The 22471-nt window shown below is 38.3% G+C and overlaps 1 protein-coding gene across 8 annotated transcripts in view; it reads left to right on the top strand.

Moving 5' to 3' along the window:
* Nucleotides 1-22471, top strand: part of nfat5b (nuclear factor of activated T cells 5b) — a 47858-nt gene that overhangs the window by 21900 nt on the left and 3487 nt on the right. The window contains exons 2-14 of one of the 8 annotated variants that reach the window (XM_058993713.1): nucleotides 2540-2606; nucleotides 2960-3077; nucleotides 8583-9795; nucleotides 10765-10954; nucleotides 11291-11481; nucleotides 11910-12082; nucleotides 13073-13207; nucleotides 16631-16683; nucleotides 17244-17376; nucleotides 17896-17973; nucleotides 18826-18968; nucleotides 19491-21813; nucleotides 22129-22379. In XM_058993713.1, the coding sequence (XP_058849696.1) occupies nucleotides 9131-9795; nucleotides 10765-10954; nucleotides 11291-11481; nucleotides 11910-12082; nucleotides 13073-13207; nucleotides 16631-16683; nucleotides 17244-17376; nucleotides 17896-17973; nucleotides 18826-18968; nucleotides 19491-21813; nucleotides 22129-22367 (4323 nt within the window). In that variant the 5' untranslated portion in view covers nucleotides 2540-2606; nucleotides 2960-3077; nucleotides 8583-9130 and the 3' untranslated portion in view covers nucleotides 22368-22379. Of the gene's footprint in view, nucleotides 1-1669; nucleotides 3078-3101; nucleotides 9796-10764; nucleotides 10955-11290; nucleotides 11482-11909; nucleotides 12083-13072; nucleotides 13208-16630; nucleotides 16684-17243; nucleotides 17377-17895; nucleotides 17974-18825; nucleotides 18969-19490; nucleotides 21814-22128; nucleotides 22380-22471 lie in introns of those variants that run through there. The other 7 variants (XM_034042830.3, XM_034042831.3, XM_058993714.1 and 4 more) reach the window with 7 other exon arrangements.

Genomic DNA, 22471 nt, shown 5'->3' on the forward strand with positions numbered 1-22471 from the left:
TTCTGTACCTAATTCCAGCCCAGGGGCTGCCTCTTAGTTTTAAGCTTTGTAAAAGTGGTAATTCTTGAAAATGGTTATTGTGCTGAATGCAGATTTGAAAACTTGTTCAGGTACCAAAGGCAGATCACATCAGTCGTTTACTATCAGTGTTCTCATCAGGGTCCCATAGCGCTGATTTCCTTTTTATTTTTTAAATTGGTAAAATTATAAAACTGTTGAACCCCTTTTTTGCCCTTACCTCCTGTCCCCTGTTTTTAACTAAACATTGCAATTGTCTCTCTCCATAGTCTCCTTTCCTGAGACTTACTGTAGTAGGACTTAGTTGCTCCCCGCTTACATATCCTGGTGAGAACACTGTGCCTTGCAGTTGGAGTCTAAGGAAACCATGTACCGCTAGTATGTATATGTTTACTGGAAGCTTGCAGGCCTCTGTCTGTAAGAACTTGAAGCTCAAGAATCCTATTAACCAACTATCCAATCATAAACAGTTTAGGTTTTTTAACACAGTCCTTGAAAATCTTTAATACAGTTGGTCCAAACCTTGGTGGCACTTGGCCATACTCCACCGATACACTGTTGGTGTTTTGAACCTTGTTATTTAGCATCAGAGTTGGGAACATTTTAATCTGGGTTATTGAAAAACTTCATATTAATAAATCTGATTCTGTTACAATATGACATTACAGTATGCCTTGCATTCATACTTACATTTTATTAAGTAAATTTGAACTTGATTTTAATGTTTTGTTTTTCAAAAACACACAAACAAACTATCAAATTCACACTTATTTCTTTTTCTATTACTTTTTTTTTTTTTTTTTTTTAAATGCATTTCACTTAGTTTTTTACTTTGCCCCGTATTAAAGTGCCCAGGTTTAGAGGGAGTTTCAGTAGAACGAGAAGTCTGTTGCCTTTGGACATCAATACCTAACTGCAGCCAATTGCATCCCTCTGAGGAGGCGGGACATACTGGCTGCAGCAGATGGAAGGTGAAGTATTTTTAAGTTTAAATGAATTTGTCGGAACTGCAAGTATTTCTACAAATTGGCCTTGCCTCTTGCTGGCTGATTTCTTTCTTTTATAAAAGCCCTTGAATTGGACATGTTTTCTTTGTAGTTGCTGTCCCAGCTGAGTTTTTATGTTGTGACAGTTGGTTGGCGAATATATTCTATAAACAGGAAGCCTTACTTAATCTTAACTGGGTCATTTTTGATTGTTTTGGATGGGGGTGGGGATGGTAACAATGACTCAGTTGGAACCCCTAGGGTGCATTGCACCAGTACTTGAGTCATTACTGGTCTGAAACTTGCTGCTTCAGTTAATTTAGAATGGTGTCACTTTTTCATTTATTGAGCAAGATACCATTTAGGTTCTGGACTGTTAAGCTATTTGACTCATATCCACTCTATTCTCAGTCTAAGGCGATCTGCTTTCATTGTGTTTCAGACAGAAAGGCTATGCTACGCTCCAGACTCGCTCTGTTCTCTAGCGCTAAATCTAATAAGTCTGTTATATACTCCTCCACCCTTGTTCTGTGTCTCTGTTGTGTGTGTGTGTGTGTCATATATATATATATATATATATATATATATATATATATATATATATATATATATATATATATATATATATATAAATAAATATAATATGTGTGTGTGTGTGTGTGTGTGTGTGTGTATAATTACTCTGCTGCTGCCTGTTCCTCCACCCACACTATAGCCTATATCTCTGCCCAAACACCATCTCTGATATAAGGCTGCTGTGTGCTCCTCGCTCTATTTATTTATGCTGTTACTGGTTTCACTCTCGCTTTAAAGCTTTCTGCACTGTTCAAGTATAGCTACACTTAATTTTATTGTTCTGTGTTTACGCCTAGAGGTATTCAGCTTTAACATTTGTTTCAAATACATACTGCACATGACATCATAAGTTCTAAAGTTCTCTGTTCTGAAGAATCCAAGTTAAATATTCCTCAGTACATTCTTGGCACTTCATTAAACTTTCTTTGCAGTAATACTACTTTAATAAAGCTATTTTGAAATGTCCAAATTTGTATGTCTTTTACACTATTACATTGCTATCCCTGCTTTTTTTAAAAGGTCTTTGTTTTGATCTTGGAGTGAATCAATATCACTTTTTAACTCTTATCTTTACCTTTCAGTACAAATAATTAAATATATAGTATGACAGTTTCCACAGCAGTTCAGAGTCCAGTACAGGAGAAAGAGTGAGACTTTATATGTGAGCTGGTATTGTTCCGAATGAAGAGGGCCAGTCCGTATGGGTTTCTTATGAAGCAGCAAGTTGGACTGGTAATTTCACTGTGCAGATTGCAAGTGAGATTGCTGGTGTTCCTCCCTGCAGATGCAGGAGTGAGTCTGTTCATGGACTCCCTCTTGGGAACGCATGGTTTGTGAGCAGGATCGAGTTGCTGTGTGCGACGGAAGCTTCTCTTGACTGACGTGGTGGTCTGTACATTAGTCAGGGTGAATGCAAATCCTGTCGCCCGATGCAGCCATTTCTCCCACACTTTTTGCAGGAACGGGATTGGCTGGTGTCAGGTAGGGGTGCCTGGAGGGATCAGACTTTTAGTTCTGCCAAGAAAGGTTTGTTGCATGAGTTCCAAGTGAATACATGTCTTGCAAGGTCCAAATCTAATCTGTTTTCATTGCAAATGTTAATGCACTACTTTTTGACAACATGTGTATAGATATATATATATATATATTTTACATTAAAAGTAATTGATTTGGAATTATAAATTACTTGATTCATCTTTTTATTTTATTTTTAAAGTGTATTTTATATCACAGTATTCTAAATTGGTTTAATTACATTTGTTTTCTTTCAATCTTAACAAATGTAACCTTGTTTTCTGCAAACGAACAAAGTAACTAATTTGCTTATTTGCTGGAATGCTAGTTGTTTTTGCTATTAATACACTTAACTTGCATTCTAGCTCCACCTTTCAGAGACAGGCATCGTGGTGGGTGGTGTGACTGTGTCTGTGTCTGTCAGTAGTTGAAGACATTTAGTGGCAGAGACACTTAACCCATCAAATCTCTCCCAGGGTATAGGTCGGTCTAACTTTTTTAGACTTCTTATATTTTAACTCTATTTATTTTAAATATAGATTTATGTCTTCCTCCTTTTTAAGTTTTAAATGATTCAGTTATTTAAAATGATATTGATATTATAAATGATAAAGAAATTGAAAAATGGGACACAGTATTGTTATTGGAACTGTAAGGGAAGCAGCTTTTCCAGCTGGAAGGAAATAGGGAGCTGCATTGGCCCAGGCTCCCAGTCCCACAGATGCAAGCGAGGGCTGTTTTGAGGTTGAGGTGTAGCCTCCCAGCTTTTAACCTCATGAGAGACTTAAAAAATGAAACAAACACTATGCCTACAGTCAACTGTTTTATATAGTACAAAAGTGTTTTGCAGCCACTTTGAGTTTTTCCTTGTTTCTCTCTCTCTCTCTCTCTCTCTCTCTCTCTCTCTCTCTCTATCATGACTGTAGTTATTTGTTTTTAATAAATAATAATAAAAAAAAAAATCAATGCAATATCCATTATGCAGTTCATTTGCATTTGAAGTATAACAATTGAATACAGTAGTCTCTCGCTAAACCAGACTTGTTGGGAGACTCGCCCAGCACAAAACCTGTTCTAAACCATTGGGTTCCTGTAGACGGAGGACAGTAATCAAAATAAACCAGAAAATAGGGTTAAATACTGTATAATATCTGTAAACAAAGTGGTTAATAAACTTGCTGTTTGTATAGCTAGGCCTTGCTTGTTCCAAACCTAACCTTGACTCCAGAACTTGTCTGACTAGCACCTGCAGACAGCAAAATGGCAAACTGTTGCTGTGGAAGGGTGTGTGGTGCCTCACCCTTCAACTCTGACACTCCCACCAAAACTCTTGGAGTGACCTGAAATTACCTTTTCTTTGGATACTATTCGGCTACTCTTCCTGGATTTAGACTTCTGTATTAAACGTTGACTATATACAGTAGTCTCCGCGTGTAGGAACACCTCTTAAGGGAACACTTCGGCTAAGAGAACAACCTTGTGGTGAAACTGATTTTTCCCATTGTAAATGCTCCTCCTAAAGAAACAGGAACTTTGCTTAAAAGAACACCTTTTTGGCACGATAGTGATTCGTTCACAGCTGATACAGTATTGTTTTGTAACCTAATAACTCTTCGTCAAACTTAAATTCAAATGGTTTATTCAATCTTTTCAAAACTGACTTGTTACTGTGACTGTCTTGAGGCACACTGATTTAGTTTATTCCATCTTTCCAGAACCGGCGTCTTCATTACCTCGTTTTGTATTGATTTCCACATATGCACCCTCTCTCTACAAAATGGCATGTAAACAAATGGCGAAATGTGCCGCTGTTTCTCTTGCTACAAAAAGTTTTTAATTGTTCGAGCTCTTTTAAAAAACCTGAAAGACACAAGTCGCTGAGCAATTTGGTGTTTCCCATTCTGGTGAGCTGCTTCACCATTCTGTTAAATAAATTTTGTGCGTGTCTTGAATATTGCTCATGTACATGTATTCATAATTAATGTAGAGCTGCTGCTGCATTTTTTAAATGTGTAAGGGTGCTGTGTTAATTTAGCTTGACAGTTTATTAACATTAGTTTGTCTCTTACTTTATTATTGTAGCTTATTAACGTACAATTGCCTGTTGCTTTTTTCTTACTTATTCTGTTCATTTCATATGTTGATGCATGTGCTTCATGATAAGTAATACATATTTATTTTTATTCATATTATGTCTGATGGTCAATTCCGTCTTAGAGAACACTTTGCTTGCTTCCCGGGGTTAGTTCTCTTAGCCGGAGACTACAGTATTACTACTTAATTTTTCTTGTGATCATATTGGGATTTATCGCTAACATGCTTTACTTTAAACAGTTAGATTTGTTTCTCTCAAGAGCTGTCAACCACTGTCCTGCAGATTAGTGGCAATGCTTCTAAAATGCAATGTTACTGTGTTGTGTGTTGATGGAATTGCAATACAATTTAAGTTGTGTTCAGCCAAATCCTGCCAAGGCATCCCGAGACATTTTAGAGTTAAAAATAATCAGCGGATCAAATAAAGCGCTAAAAGCTAGATAAAATACTTTTTAAATTTTGCCTTAACAAAATAGGTGTGACATTCCTGAGTAGAACACCAAGCTACTGGTAAGGTCAAAAAGCCAGCATCTGAACCCCTGCTGCAAAGGATTTCAAAGTCCACAACTAGTTTAGAGCAGTAAAGCTGGGCTAAGATCTGGATGGTGTGCCATGTGTTGTTGGTCCCACTTGAGATTCTAGTTGCCATGTTCTGTGCCATTTTCAGTCTGCAAAAAGCCTGCAAAGGTAGATCAAAGTTACAGACTTATGTATGCTTTAATTGTATCCATTATCTACCATAAATCTTTGTTTTGCTAGTTCAAACCCTTGGGTAAAGCAGCAGTCTTCACCAAGTACTATAGAACAGTTGCTGTCTTCATTATATCACCAACAGCTTTAGTACTGGGGGGATTGACAGATTAGTGCTGGTAAACGAAAAAAAAACTTTCAACTGACTCTTTCCATGTCCTTTTCTGCACACCATAAACAAAGTAATGCTCCACTTTCAGAGACTAGTACAGATTCCCCTTTTAAATTATGAAACTGATTCCAGAGACAAATCATTTAAGTGGTTTTAGCAACAAAACAAAAAAAAACATGTTTTCCAAGAGACAGGGTGCTTTACTCATAGTGGCTGCAAATCACACTGTGTTTCCCTCCCTTATATTTAAAATATGCATTTTTTTTTTTTTTAGATACTACTACTATTAAAAAACAAAAAAACAAAACAAATAATAATATTCTTGCATGATATATTGTTTTGGTATGTTTGAAACCTAAAAGCTGATATTTAATTTAGTTTTAAAACAATCGCTCAGTTTCAGAGCCACTACATTTTCTTTTTGGTGGGGTATGAAGTGTGTGAAAATGGAACTTGCTCCTACAGTTTGTGTTGCATTATTCATTCTTCTGCTGTTTTGGTTTTCTATGAGTTGCTAACATTAAGGGATGATGGGATTTAACACTCCTGGGGCAAACAACAATAATGACATGAGCTTTTTTTTTTTTTTTTTTAATCATTAAAGGTGTTCAGATCTTTCTTTTAATATAAAGAATATTTGAAATAGTACATACGTTTCTAAATTTGGAGCCATGAAAATAATTATTTGGGTGGTTTGATTTTAATGACTATTATTTGGAACAGCTTGGCTTGAAGTGCATGCAAGCAGGCAAGACTCTTTGTCTGTGCTGGGCATCTTGTTTGACTTAGGAGTGGTAAATGTTTGATTTTACTGACCAGAAGTAAAGACAGGTGTGTGTTTTTTTTTGTTTTGTTTTGTTTTGTTGTTTTTAAGACTTGAAGTTGAAGTTATATTACTAATTTGAGAGCATTCATAGCTTATAATTCCCAGTTAATACTAGATACCCTGTGCCTTTAAGATGTGCCAGTTTTGAAGCGGTCAGTACAAGCAGTACCATCTCACTGTCTGGGTAAGGCTGTAAACAAGTCTTTTAATGAGTAATAGTTACATTTATGTGTAATCTGTTTACCATTTTTTTATGTAGTTATTTGTTAGTTGTTTTACAGCCCTTGTTTAATGCTGCAGCATGATTAATATATCTTCTCCTTTTAATGGTAATACAAGCTGCTGCAAGGCTGCTTTAAATTGTAGCCATTTTTGTTAATGAAATCTGTTAATGGGAAGTCAATTTCAGAAACTCCTAAAGGATCTGATAGTTGATAAAGGTACAGAAACCTGATATACTTCTGAGAAGGCAAAATTAAATAATTGAAATGTCCCTTAAAACATATAGCAACAAGAAAGAAAAAGGGGAAAAAACACATAGGGCAAAATACACAATTTGGAAGCATTCTTATAAGGGATAAATTACCAATTTTCTTTTCATTTCTGCAGGTGTTTTTTATTTCTTTTTTTTTTTTTTTACTATGAATCTCTAATATCACAGCAGCTATTGAAAGATTAATAGCCTGATTTATTTAACATACAAATGAATACTAAAGGATTTACATAACTTTTTAAATCTGCTTGCAGTTTGAATTTGTGTTTTTATTTTAAGCAATACAGCATTGCATTTACCATCTTGCTATTCTGCTGTTATCCGCTTGATGACTGAAGTCTTCACTTCTTATCAACACACAGACAAGTAAATGCCCACTTTTGTGTGAGGCAAGATCACAGCTGCAGCTGACCTTGCAAATTAAAAAAAATATTTAATTACATCTTGGTCTGATTACTCTCTTGTTACTTGGAGAAAACCTTTTGAATATTGTAATAGTAGCTTCAAAGACAACACTACTTTCAGATCAGACTACAGACATTCATTTAACTACTGTGTTCTAGAATTATAGAATTAAGACACCCTGCTAAATCCAGGATACTAGCCTTAAACTAGCATATTATGTTACATTTGCTTCATTTTAGTTGCAATCCCATAGTTTTGAAGAAAGTAGTTAATTTGTTCTAGGAAGAATTATAAGATGTGTATGAAACAGGACTGTTAATAAGCACATACCAGTTATAAGAAGTAACATTTTATTTAAGGTTTCAGACTACGACTGTACCTTTTATTATAGGTATTACCATAATTAGGAGAGTTACTCCAACATACTTTCATAAGCTTACCAACAGAATATTTTATTATTGTTCTGAATGTATGAATGTTAAATGTTTAGCAGCTTATTTTAACATATTCCCTAAGACTGATGACGCTGAAGCTTTGATGCAGACACTGTCTCACTTTCTAACAACTAACAAATTCAAATTAATAATGGAATGCTTTCAAAATGTCAAACTTTTGCACACATTTGTTATTTACTGCCATCAATTTAAAGAAACAGATTTGTAAAATTTGGGATATTGGTTCCATTTTCACGTTAAGGGTGGTTCAGAAGCCACTTAAGCTGTTGATGGATGTAATGGATGGGATAGTATGTGCCATAGAGCAATGAAACTTTGCATTCATGTAGCATTAGTGAAGCCTATTGGGGGAAGAGGGTCATATGGTTAGCACATTGGGGGCACTGTCCTAGCATGTCTATAGCTGCTCAAAATGACCACGGTTTCCACCATGCATCCTTGCATAGTATCCTATGCAGCAAATACATAAGAATTGCAAGCTTAACGTCATGGATAAGGCAAGGGCCCTTATTAGCAAGGGGCTGCATTTATCAAGTCTTTAATCCAATTTTTTGTGAAGGAAAATATGGTAATGATATTTTTTTCACACTTTTAGCACACTTTCCTATAAAGACCTAGATAAATGCATAAAAGTGTCAACCATATTGTCATCAAGTTTCATTGCTCTATGGTGCCTACCCCCCCCCCCCCCCCCCCCCCTCTCCTTGGTGACCTTTGAACCAACCTGTAATTGATTAAAACACACTTCTCTTCAATTTTTTTTGTTCAATTATTTATTTTATTTTCTTTTCAAAAACATAAATCATGAATGATCAGCATTTGTTGCTCATTCGTTGTCTTATTTTTATTCCAGGAAATTCCCTCTGAAGCAGGGAGTGTCTGCATATTGATCGCAGTTCTCTGCTTCATAGGTCAGAAACTTGTCTATTTTGTTTATGTGGCTACGCTCAGTCCCAACTAATTTTTTTTAACCAAGAAAATCTAATTGGCAGCATCATTTGATTTAACCGATACAATTTTTTTCCATTTGGTTGGTAACTCTTTAATGTAAATTTTTTTTTTTCATTTTTATTTTTTCAAACTTTTTTTTTGTTTGTTAAATACAATTTATAAACAAAAAAATGTATTGCTAAATCCTAGCAGATAAAACATTTGACACTTTTATATCAACAGTTTTCTAATTTTAAATTAAAACAAAAAGCATTACATACAAAATATTGTTGTTTGCTTATTTTTTTTTTAAATCCAGCAATATTTAATATATATTTTTTATAATTAAATAAACAAAATTTTAAAATCAAGTTATGATGCAAAAAAAATCCAAACAAAAACGAAATAATTTTTTAGTTTCAAATACCAAAAACGAAAAGAAAAAAAAAATGCACACATTTTGCTGCTTGAATGGGACTGCTAGCCAATGTAAGTGGAAATGCCTTTATTTATTCTAAAATTGTGCACACTGCAGATGCCACTTCCACCTCTTCTATCTCCATGGGTGGTCCTCGCAGTTCTTTTACCGCATCTTCTAGCCCCACCATGCACTCCTCTACCTCAGTCACTGATCGCGCAGCTCTTCAAGTTGACGGCTGCGCTCCGAGCAAGGGGGTAAGTAGCCAAGGGATGACTGAGGTCCACTGTGTAGAGACGCTGACTGGTGGTGGTTGTAGTGGTGGTGGTGGCGGCAGTGGCGGAGGAGGATCCCAGCAGCACCAGACGACTCCCTCCAAGAGGCGGACGGTCCTGAATATCTCCCCGCCCCCCGAGGACCTGCTGGACAACAGCCGGATGTCATGCCAGGATGATGGTTGTCCCGACTCGGAACTGAGCAACAGCATTTGGATGGAAGACTCTGCCTCCAACTTCAGCATTATGAGCTCCAGCTCCTACAACGACAACACAGAGGTTCCGCGCAAGTCTCGGAAGCGTACGCCACGGCAGCGGCCCGGCCCGAAGCCCATTACAGTGGACGGGGCCAGCCTGGATGTGTTTGATGCAGACAGCGCAAAGGGACCTCACTTTGTTCTCTCACAGCTGGGATCTGATAGCAAGACTTGCTCCAAGGGAGGGTGCGTACTGCCTCCACTTCTTTTTTTGTTTAATTTTTTTTTTTTCACGTGCTTGTTCTTCTTAGCTTCTCTGAGGTCAGCTAAACAGTTGTGTGGTCATGGGGAAAGTTCTTGTTTCTGTGCTTTCAGCGCACAAGTTGGTTAACTACCAGAGCTTTACCCCACACAAAACAGTCACTGTACATCCAAACGGCCATGGTGTATTCATCTGTCCACATTGGTCTCTAGCAGTGACGCACTTCGTTGGCATAATGCAGGCTGAATGAACCAGATCTATAACTAGCTGTAAAACCCAAACTTCTGTGGTGCCATTCATTTGTGTTAAAGATGCATTATTAAAAGGCCATGTGTTGTACTTTGTGAAGAGTCAATCCAAAACAAAATAATTACTGAAGAGAAGAGCAGAATATGAATGGAGTAACTTCATACACATTTTAAAATGTGAAAGCCATCCTTGAAAAGGGTATAAGAGTTCTCAAAAACAAAGCACTCCTCTTTGTCAGTAGTAATGAAATTGTTTTAAATACGTTTATGCTTGACTTCTTCCAAGTTATATGTTGGCGTAGGTGGAGGGCTAGGAAGCAGATAAAAAAAAAACAAGCAGCACTGAATGCATTTTATACAGTGAATAGATAATTTAAAGGTATATATGCATTATGTTTATTGTTAAATTGTATAATAGTTTTTGGTTTCCTATACATAAACCCTGATGGCTACAAAATGATAAAAAACAAAGCTTACTTCTACCATTTTGTTTATTTTAGAATAGACTCCAGGGTGGTTCTAAACATTAAGTGCATTGAGTTATGTGCCTGCTTTGCATTAATAAATAATTATGATGAAGTAAAAAATGTCTAAGGGTTATCTATCCTCCGATCCTGTAAAAGAATGAGGGATGCTAGCATTGAGGGATGTTTTATATTGTTGTTTCCTATAAATTAAGTGCTTATTTCTGTGTTTGTTTTATAGCCCTGCAGATGGGTCACAGTCGTTGGCACAGAAGGGGCCCACCCTGTCTGGCCAGTATCCCAGTAAAAGTGAGGGCAAAGAGCTGAAGATTGTAGTGCAGCCAGAGACGCAGCACAGGGCGAGATACCTCACTGAGGGCAGTCGGGGTTCTGTCAAGGACCGAACACAGCAAGGCTTTCCCACCATTAAAGTAAGTAAGCAAGCAGAGGTTCACGTTCTGACTTGTCTGCTGGTGAACAAGACCAAAACTTCAACCCTTGGGATTAAATTGCACACTTTTTCTGTCGAGTTTCATTAAGGTTTTGTCCAGGAAAAATGAACCATTTCACTGCCGTATCGTTCTAACCCATTTTACTTAATATTTACTAACTGTTTGATCAGAGATGTCAATCCCCGTACAGTATGCCCACGGGGGATGCTTTGTTTTTGTTCAGGCTTTTTTTTAGACAAATAGGTTTAAATCTTGTCTTCACAAATAATTTGCTAATCATGTTGCTAATCTATTTCCTTTTTTTCTTGTCCCCAGCTGGAAGGTGTAAGTGAGACTGTGGTGCTGCAGATTTTTGTGGGTAGCGACTCTGGCCGTGTAAAGCCCCATGGCTTTTACCAGGCCTGCAGAGTGACTGGCCGCAATACAACACCTTGTAAGGAGGTAGACATTGAGGGCACAACAGTCATTGAGGTGTGCCTGGAGCCCGCCAACAACATGACTTTGGCGTAAGGAGAAACTTTATTTCTTTGTTGCTCATTTTCCTTTTTCTGTTTAAATAAGACAGAACCCAACCAGGCTGCTCATGACAGATCACTGTCATAATTCACTGCCCAACTACTGTACCTACTTAAAATTCCCGTAGGTTTCCATGTCTTTTTTTAAAACCAGCACAATCTTCCTAGTGTACCTGCACACATACTTGGAGTGTTACCTTACCTAAAGGACCAACTGCGTATTATTCCAAATTTGCTGGTTCGGACAATTTTTCAGCAGGTCAAAGCTAGGTAGAAGCAGCTTTCATATTGCTTGTGCTTAATCTTTAACATTTACAAACAAGCCTGTAGCAAAGTTTAAATTTTTAATTTGGGGATAAGTGATCGAAGGAGAGAAACTAGTTAAGATAAGCTAAGCTAACAGTTTTATCATTCTGCAGTGTGGATTGCGTGGGGATTTTGAAGCTGCGGAATGCTGATGTTGAGGCTCGGATTGGAGTTGCTGGTTCCAAGAAGAAAAGCACGCGAGCCAGACTGGTTTTCAGAGTCAGTATCAGTCGATCGGATGGGTCGATACTAACATTGCAGACTCCGTCGTCTCCTATTCTGTGCAGTGAGTACATTACATTAACTTCTTGGAATTCTACTGCAGTATCATTCTAGGAAATAAGCAAAACCATATGGGTTCATGCCACACCAGTAAAACTGAAATCAATAGAGTCTTATGTTACTGGTATCTGGGGAAACAGTAAAACAGTCCATGCCCACAGACTGCAACAGTTAGAGGATTAGAAGCTCACATTTTTCAAAGCCCTGTTTTAATTAAAGTACTAAAAAAAAAAAAAAAGCTTCAAATGTCTTTTTTTTTGGTTTTTATGAAAACTTTTTTTGAAAGTTTATCTGGGTTCTTCCTCCATTTAAGGTCAGGGAGTTGTATAAGAGCCCATTAAAGAGCTTACCTCCTGTGTCTGAGTTTTACTTTCAACAATCAAATTAGCTGTGACTGTGACGATTGTTATTAAGTATGTGTCTGTGCTTAAGCAATCTCCAAAGATATCCCACCATGCTTTATATAGAAGAAGATTCAGATTTTATTTATCTTATGCCGGACAGAATAAATAAAACAATGCAGACAACTAAGTGATTGTTATTTTTCCCTGTTGGACCCTAAGTCTGAATCACGTAATTAATATTGCACACTGACTATTGTATAATACAAATATATCCATTACTGGGTCCTACCTCCTGGATCAGCTTCACCAAGTATCCCAACTTTTATATTGTTTCAAAAGAACAAAGTTAAAAACAGCAGCATGCTTTGTTTTTAACTTTGTTGTTTTAAAATAATAAATCACCATAAAGATGTTCCATCTCTGTTTTCATTGATTGTGATCCCTGTTAGACCCCAACAATGTGTGTGTGTGTGTAAAAGTAATATTACACACACATGCTTTAATGTCATGGGTTAACTGTTAAAAGATTTTAATTATGTGTATGTGTAGTGAAAACTTTACCCCTTTTAAAAGTCGGTCACTATGTTACAGAATCTATAGTGTATGTTGGTCTATGAGTAAATTTGCTGCTGTTCTTTTTTTCACTGCAGCTCAGCCCGCTGGTGCGCCTGAAATCCTGAAGAAAAGTCTTCACAGCTGCTCAGTGATGGGGGGAGAAGAGGTGTTTCTAATCGGAAAGAACTTTCTTAAGGGAACAAAAGTCATTTTCCAAGAAAATGTATCAGGTGTGTAAATTAGATGGCACTTTTTTGGCCTGTTCTTGATATTCTATCTTTAGCATTAATTAAGTAATTATGTCTTTCAAACAGGACTGCTGGCAGGGGAAAAAAAGCTTTCTTTTCAAAATTGAAACTCGCCACCATAAACAAAAATTGCAGACCTTTGGCAGCCTGGATAAATCATACGATGTGCTGGCAGTTGTAGGCTTAATTTAACAAGGTCAATGCCCACATGCCAACATTTATTTAATAATAATAATAATAATAATAATAATAATAATAATAATAATAATAATAATAATAATAATAATAAATAACACTGGAATGAATCTACTTCATCTGTAGATGTCAAGCTGGTTATAGATAGGCTTGCTTTTCTTGAATAAAAAATGTATTGTCTGGTTTCACAGATCCCATTGGTGCAAATCGGGGTTTGTGAACCAGCTATGTGTTTAAGAACATATCCCTAGTTTCACAGAAAGTTCAGTATTGAGGTTAGGTTTTTGTTTGATGTTTGAATGCTGAAATGCCCCTCCTGTCACCAGGGAGTGCAACTCCTGATGATAACTGAGGTATTGAGAGGTGGCATGAGTTCTCCATTGTTTATTTTTTTTTTTCAATGGCAATCACTCCACAGTTGTAAGACTCTGTAACAGTAATCCTAGAGCAGTGGTTCCCAACCTTTTTCAATGTAGGGACCAAATTGGTGTTTGGATTTTTCCCACGGACCAGCATTTTTTCGCAACAGTATTTTGAAATGAATTTGTATGTGTGTAAGTACATGTAGAAAGTAAAGTATTTATATAACGTACCTAACTTAATGAGATTCCTGGACTTGAATCTTCACTACCAGGTCAGCAAGAAATGTTGTCATTTTGCGCATTGAAAAAGCTGCTGATGGCAAAGTCCCTGTTTCTTTTGTTTAAAATTGTTTATTTTTTTCACATTCTGAATGCTTTGTAGGTAGATAAATGGCGTCTCAATTTTGCAGGTTTAAGAGTTTTGTTTGACAAAACCTCCTGACAAATAATGTACTGGGTCATCCTCGGATCCAGTAAATGTAAATACATGCTGGTCCCCGCACCATTACCTTGTGTAGCAAATTTATCCATTTCTAACGGAATTTATTGCACTCGCTGATTGGCAACGTTGTTTGATGTACATATCAAAAACACCAGAATACGAAGAAGAGGTGGGTGGGAAGCAATTTGAAATAAATAAATAAATAAATACTTGCCACTTCTGGTGGGCTAAAACAGGATTGGTGGTGCACAGTCGATAAGATTTATAGCATTTTGGTTAAATATGACAGCGTCAAGAACAGACTGCACCCATTATTTCCAGAAGTAGTGTTAATAGAATTTCTTTTTGACATATAATTCTTAATAGAAATTCTTTTTGGCAAATTGTGAGGGTCTAGAACCAACTCCCCAGTAATAATGTTGAAGCTGACACCCTGGGATCCTTCAAGAAGCTGCTTGATGAGATTCTGGGATCAATAAGCTACTAACAACCAAACGAGCAAGATCGGCTGAATGGCCTCCTCTCGTTTGTAAACTTTCTTATGTTCTTATAGTCTTGTGAGATATTAAACCTGTCTGAACAAATCCAAAATGGATTCACACAAATGTAGCCTCTTTTTGTTTCACATTAACTTCTGTTACTATATGCAGCTAACCTCTCCAAAAACGTATTGAAGTTTTCTGAAGTTCAGTGAACACAAGCAGTAAAATGATCACAGATTAGAAAAGCAGTGCATTTATGTGAATGCTAAATGTGGTGTAGATTTCTTTTTTTAAATAATGCTGGTTAAAAAAACGAAGTCTATAATTTCGACAAGACAAATGTGTCTTCATAATGTGCAAGTTATTTAGTTAAAGGGGAAAAATGCAGACTACATACACATGGTGGTTAAAGCTCTATGTTGTGTTTAGTAATATTAGTAGCACAACATGTGATTGTGTAGAAATTGTTTTTTGCAAGAACTGTGTAACCGAATTTTGGGAGTTGTTTGCGGACCACCTGGAGTTTGCTCACGGACCACTGCTTGTGTTCATTGAACTTCAGAAAAAGAAAAAAAACGTAATCTGGCTGTCCCAGCCTCGGCATAAAAGTAGCACACTGCATTAAATATTCCTAACTCGGATCAAATAACTAAATAAAATTAAAAAAACAAACATTAAAACCACAAGTTTTAGTACTTTAGCTTCAAAACAAGGTCCAATTTGTGTATTTCCGGCACTGGACCATCAGGAGAGAGCCGTGAACGCGAGTGTTTTGAAGTGTTACTGCTGCACTGTAGACAGACAGACCTCGGTGCAGTAAACAAACATTTTCAGACAACATCTTTATAAAAGAAGAGAAATGGCGACATCAAAAGCATAAATATATATTCGTTTTTTTGTGTTTGTGGATCAGATGCATTTGAAGTCAGCTGTTAGGGTTAGGTTGCCATGGCTTTTAGCCACAGTAAATAGCTTCATCACACATCACATGATCAGGGTCCATGGGACAAATCATTTTTCAATGTTGTGTTTTTTTTTTTTTTTGGTTGATTTTTGTCCCTTTTGTATATATGGCCATAATTCATTTTATGTATTCTGCAATTTGTTAAAAAAATGTTTTTACATGTTCCCTACATTTTGATGTTTCATTGTAGAATGTCAGATTTGAGCTGGCCATGCTAAAATACATTTTTCCTAAAAAGTGTGTCTCTCTTTCTGTGTTTTTTGTTGTGTACTAAACAGGGTGAGTCTCAGACTATTGAACTTTTTTGTTTTATGGAAGCATAGTGTGTGCACATTCATTTCATGTATGCATGTACCTGTAATCTTTATAGTTAGGAGTTATAGGCACAAATCTAGCAACAGTAAAAACCAGGCTAAAATAGCTTGGACCCTACAGTAATACAGTGTGCATCTAATTGGGTGAAGCAGGTAAACAGTGTGGCATTTTAGAGGTATTATGTGACACCTACTGAATACAAAAAATGTGTTTCTGTTGTCCCAGGAACACACTTGTGGTCAGATTTTTTTCTATGTAGGGAGCCATTTACTGATGAGTTTGTTTTTTGCTTAATAGACTACAGGCAGGTAATAGTAATAGTAATAGGTAATAGTAGAGATACAAGGAGCCCTGTGCTGTGGAGGCTGATGAATAGGGTGGTGGAAGTTATTCATGGGTCCCTAACTGGATTTGAAGAGGTCCTGTTGGTTTTTAGGCTCCAGTATTATTAGTTCAGACATTTAAGGAGTAGGGGTACAGTTTAGTTCATTACAGTGATTTGTTCTTGTATTATAAAGCTCTGGTGTGTTGCTGTTGAATGGTATATATAATACAAAGTGCTGTGGAAATTATAGTTTCCATGGAATTCAAAAATATATGTTCTGTCTGCTATAAGTTTTTTTTGTATTGTTTTTTCATTTAAAGATGAAAATTCTTGGAAAGGGGAAGCAGAAATTGATATGGAGCTGTTTCATCAGGTAAATAACATAACCAAAAACATACGTGTATGTGTTTTAAGTCATCAATTACACATCATCCATTTCATACAAAAAATTATATATATATATATATATATATATATATATATATATAATTATTAGTGCTTTCATATGAGAACAGAAGTTCTATTATTATGCTTTTCACATGAGAACAGAAATGTTAAATTAAGGCTTAGTAGCATGCAACAAAGAACATATGCAATCCTAGAAACAAAATAGCATCAAAACACAACCAGCTTGATTAAAAAATAAAGACAATAAAGGTGTGAAAAATTTTAATTTATTCATATAATTTGTACCTGCATCTTCTTTTAAACCAAGCTAGAGTGGAGTTGATAGACTCTCAAAACTTACACGTTTAAAATTACATATTGTGCTTGAACAATTTTGAAGAAATGAAAGGGTGGTAGAAAGGGTTACTGCTGGGAACAATGTAGTGAGTATTTGTTTGTTTATAAGACCCTAAGTCAGGCATAGAACAGAGCAGTGGACAGAATTATACTGCCATACAAATATGCATTGATGTTCTTCTCTTTCAGAATCATTTAATTGTTAAAGTTCCTCCATACCATAATCCGAAAATAAGCTCACCAGTTTGTGTTGGGATATATGTAGTAACAAATGCCGGGAGATCGCACGAAGTACAACCTTTCACATACACGCCAGAACCAGGTTAGTGCATGTTCTCTAAGCTAAACTGGAGGTCTATTGTCAGGGATTCAAATAAGCGGGCTATAAATTAACTGGGTAACTTTGTTTGTTTGTTTGTTTGTGTTCATTTTTAGTTATATACCTACTAGATAGATATATACCTACTACTGTTATATAGCTACTGTTCAACTAATATTTTTACATTGAGAAACTGTATCGCCTGCCTAAAAAATGACTTATTCAAACACATTAGCAATGGAGCAGTATGGTACTTTTGAATTAAATTGGTGTTTACTTGGTTACCTTTTGTCAGCATGTTTTTGGTTTATGTATAATATATCAAAAACATATTTTAAAACATGTTTTAGTATCTTTTATTAAATCAGATTAATAAAAGCATTCTGAATGACACAAGGTTTGCCTGTGCCTGTTGTAATACTGATTTCAATGTGGGCCAAATCAATTTTATAGTTCTGTCATACAAACTGCCCAATAATTTGTTTTATTTTAAGTCACTGTCCAGCTGAATTTGTTTTACAGCTAACATTGTGGAGGTCAATGTGAAGAAAGAGGTGCCATCCCCAGCCCAGTCCTGCTCCTTCGAAGAATCAGCTAAAGGTATTGTGTTTTTTTTTTTTTTTTTTTTGGTTTTTTTAATATAAAGACTGACACCTGTCAATGCTACCAGGAGCTTCCTCCACAGAAAGAAACATGAGAAGTTGAACCACTTTTCCAGCAGCTGCTGTTGGTTATAGCTGTGCTGCAGCATACATTCAGACATTTGAGTTTAGAAGGGCTATAAGCCGGTAGGTCAAGTTCTGAGGTTTTACAACATGATTTTTTTTGTTTGTTTGTTTCTTTGTGATGTGTCACATTTAGTACTAAAAAACAACGACTTTAAAAACCAGAGTAGAAGAATGTAATGTATGAACATAATAAACATTACATGTATTTTAAATGGTATTCCATTTCAGTCTTTTGGTGCATTTGTAGCAAATTGTATCCTACTGCAATCTTCATCAAATTCAAGTCAGTGTAACAATGTTTGTTGAATTGACTTCTTGTTTGGTTACCGATTTGAATGCTTGTGAATATTAAAGAGCGTTGTGACTCCTCACAGATGACCGTGAAAGGCACTCTTGTAAATAGATATTTTGAGTGACACAGAGCTAAGAAAAACATGTTTTAACAAGCTTGGCATCATGTTGACTGTTTAAACTGCTTCAAAACACAAAACATTTAAAAAGTTAGCCATGAGTTGAAATGAACTGTTATGATTTGATCTTGGCTATTCTTTATATATACATTTTCTTTATTTGAGATTTCTAAGAAAATTGCACAGCACAACCTGACTAGAAACATAACTCCTTGTTAAAGCAGTGACATATGTTTCCTTCAATCAGCCTCGGCACACACATTCCACATTACAACTAGTGACATGTAGTGTCTGTTTTCCCCTGGCATCTGCAGGCATGGAAACCCCAAGCTGTACACTGGACAAGGCCAGTCTGCTCCCCAGTGCCTTGATGACCCCAATGCTGCCCCTGGTCAAAAATGAAGATGTCACCCCCATGGAGGTGTCATCCAACCAGACTGCACCGAACGTCTTCAAGGTAGGGATCACATAGATCTATATAAAAGCTTGTTTATCACAGATCATAGCCACAGCCAAATCATAAGTGCTGTCTTAGAAATACATACTATTTTTGAGTTGCACATAGTTTGTTCTATTTGAGTTGATTTATAAGGCTGGATTATTTTATTGCTGCTGTGGGCTTTGCAGGTGTAGGAACCAAGTCATATACAAGATTCTACAACTATGACCACCTATCTTAGGGTGATGTAGCTTACTGTGTTAAATATTGTTGTATTAATAGCTTGGGTCACCATTTGTTACTTGCGCACTAAACCTTATACTGGATGATTTACACAGCAGCAGTGCAAAGTGTACAACTGACCAATAATCCCTGTTTTCCATTGAATAGTATATAAATACTTAACCAGCTTGCACTGACTGGCAGTATAGGTATTGTGAAACTGAAGATGTTATAAAGATCAAAAGCCGTATTTAAAACATTTTGTGATTAAACTATATAATGCTTTTTTCAAATATTTATTTTTGTAATACTTAACAGACTTCTGATGTTATTGGATCAGCACAGCAAACCTTGGACATGAGTTTGAACATATCCTTGAGCAGCATCCCTTTCTCCAACTCCCTGTCTCACCAGCTGGGGGAGCCAGAGCAGCACCAGGTCCAGTCCACAAGCTTTTCCAGCACTGAGCCTCTGAGCACTATCCAGAAACAAGACATTGCGCCAACCAGCCCCCTGCTCCAGCAGGTCACCCAGCAATATCAGAGACCCGATCTCCTGCTGGATCACAGGGATGCTCTGTCCCAGGAGAGAGCGCCGAACGGAGAGAGTGTGATGGAAATGCAGCAGCTTGGCAAGACACCTCAACAACAGCAATCCATAAATCAGCAAACCATGCAGCAGCAACACACCATGCAGCAGCAGCAACAGCACACCATGCAGCAGCAGCAGCAGCAGCAGCAGCAGCAGCAACAACACACCATGCAGCAGCAGCAGCAACAGCACACCATGCAGCAGCAGCACACCATGCAGCAGCAGCAGCAACAACAACAAACCATGCAGCAGCAGCAGCAGCAATCTATACATCAGCAACAACAACAAACCATGCAGCAGCAATCCCTGCAACAACTCTCGTCTAACCTCTTTCCAGCAGATGGGGTGGAGCAGCTGGAAAGAGCTGTGCGTCAGCTTCAGGCTGGTTTTTCTAGGGGTAGTGAAGCCAGTCTTGTACAGCAGGTCCTGGAGGTGGCCGTCCAGCAGCAGCAGCAGCAGCAGCAGCAGCTGAACTCTGTTCTGTTCAGTCCCAGCTCTGGACCAGGGAGCATGCAACAACAACCGCAAGAGAACATGAACCACATCTTCCAGCAGGTTAATTCTTCTTCCATGTTCCCATCGCCTGACGCCACCAAGAATCTGGAGAACACTGGGATGCAGACTTCTGAGGGGTCACTAGCTAGCCAACAACAGCAACAGGCTCTGGAAAACTTAAGCCTCCAGCAGCAGTTGCAGTCAGATCTTTTTCCCTCCCAGGTCCAGGGAGTTATGACTGGCCAGATCCCCATGCAGTGTGGGTTGTTCCAGGGAGGCTCAGGGAATGAAAATCCCCAGCAGCAGCTCTCTCCACAGGGTTTATTCCAGCCCCAAAGCACAGGGGATCCTAGTGAAGATGGTGGGTCTCGGCCCAAGCAGATGCAGACCAGTGTATTTCAGAACATGGTGCAAACCCAGGGGCAGGTTGGGACCTGCTTTCAGACATCTGAGAGCATGATCCACAGTGGCTCCCAGCAGCAAGGGTCATTGTTCCAGCAAGCAGAGGAGATGCTTTCCATCCAGGTCCCCGGCTTTCTCCAGCAGTCTTCCTCACACCCTTCCCCTACTCAGCTGTTCCACTCCCAGAGCCCCATGAGCGATGCCCAAGACCCTCCGACAACCCTGTTTCAAAATCAGAAACACTCCCCCACTCAGGAGCAGGTTCAAGCTGCCGTGTTTCAGAGCTCTCTGACAGTGTTGACCAACTCCCCCCTACACCCAGACCAGCAACAGCATGGCTCGGGCCTCTTCCTGTCACAGAATAATGTGACCACACTGCAGTCTGGCCAGATCGCTCAAGACAGCAAACAACAGCAACAACAACTTTCTTTCTTGACCTCTCTCCAGAGTTCAGGCTCAACTGAGCAGCAGTCTGTATCTGTTTTCCAGCCCCAGGATAAGAGCTCCCTCCTGCAAGAGAGCACCCCCATGGATCAGCAGCCACAGCAAGATGCAGTGTTCCAGACCATGTCATCTTCAGCAAATGGGCTGTCTCCGAGCCAGCAGGGGGCATTCTTTCAGTCCCAGCATTCTATGGGCTCCTCTCAGGAGCAGCAGCAGCAACAGGCAGGGCTTCTTCTCTTCAGTGGACGGAATCAGATGCAGCAGTTAAACAGCAGTCTCCCTCCCCAGGAGCCTCAGAACCAGGCCATGTTCCTGACCCAGTCCAACTTTGTGTCTGTCAGTCCACAGGAGCAGCCACAGCCGATGTCTTTCCAAAACCAGAGCTCAGTGGCAGGAGGGACGCCACAGAATGAGCAGCCTCAACAGGCCCTCTTCCACAACCCGCAGCAAATGCAGTTAGGGCAGGGAACCAGCAGTTCCTCTGAGTCTCCAGTCACCATCTTCATGCCTCAGGCCTCCCTGCCTGCCCTTCAGGGTAGCATGAGCCAACAGAAGCTGCCCCAAGCAACCATCTTCAGCCCACAGACAAGCTCCCCCTCCCCAGTTCAACCACAGGGTGCACTGTTTCACACAGCTGTGACCAGAACGATGAACCAGCCTGGCCAACCTCAGCAGACATCAGGTCTGTTCCTCTTTGGTATTCAGAATGGTAAGCTCTTTTGTTTGTAGCCTTCTGTATCAGGAGAGGGTTCAATTTCCAAATATTAAATATAGCCTTCTAATCCCATAATTAAATTTAAATAAAAACAAAATGCTCCAGCTGTAGGAGTGCAAAGGTCAGTGCAGTGCTAGTTAGCTTTTTCCTCCATCTAAGAAAGTAGTTATAAGGAAGGTACTTCAATGTACTTCTTGATTTGCATTACTGCAAGTTACAAGCAACCTAAATGCATGAAAACTTGTAAACTAAATTTGTATATTATAGGACTATTCATAAGGTAAGAAACACTGTTTATTCTTTTTCCAGAAGATTGCGGCCAGTTAATCACCTCAGGAGGTTCCACTTTGTCAGATCAATTAATTGCCATCAGTCAGTCGGGTCAGAATCAAAGTGAGAAAGAAGCCAGCATCCAGTCTCTATTAACACAGACAATATCAGAGCCAGGAACCATCCCCAATGCAATGACTGCCTCTCAGAACATGGAGAAGATTGATGACCTGCTGGTGAGCTTGCAGGACCAGAGCAACATGACCCGTTCCTTCTAGAGCCTGATGCAGGTGAGGCACTCAAGTGTGTGCATATACTCACAAGCATACACCTGTGTGCATACACACACTTAAATATATTTAAATCAGTAATTAGCATTTTA

The sequence above is a fragment of the Acipenser ruthenus genome, chromosome 20, assembly GCF_902713425.1.
Source record: "Acipenser ruthenus chromosome 20, fAciRut3.2 maternal haplotype, whole genome shotgun sequence".
NCBI classification, from domain to species: Eukaryota; Metazoa; Chordata; class Actinopteri; order Acipenseriformes; family Acipenseridae; genus Acipenser; species Acipenser ruthenus.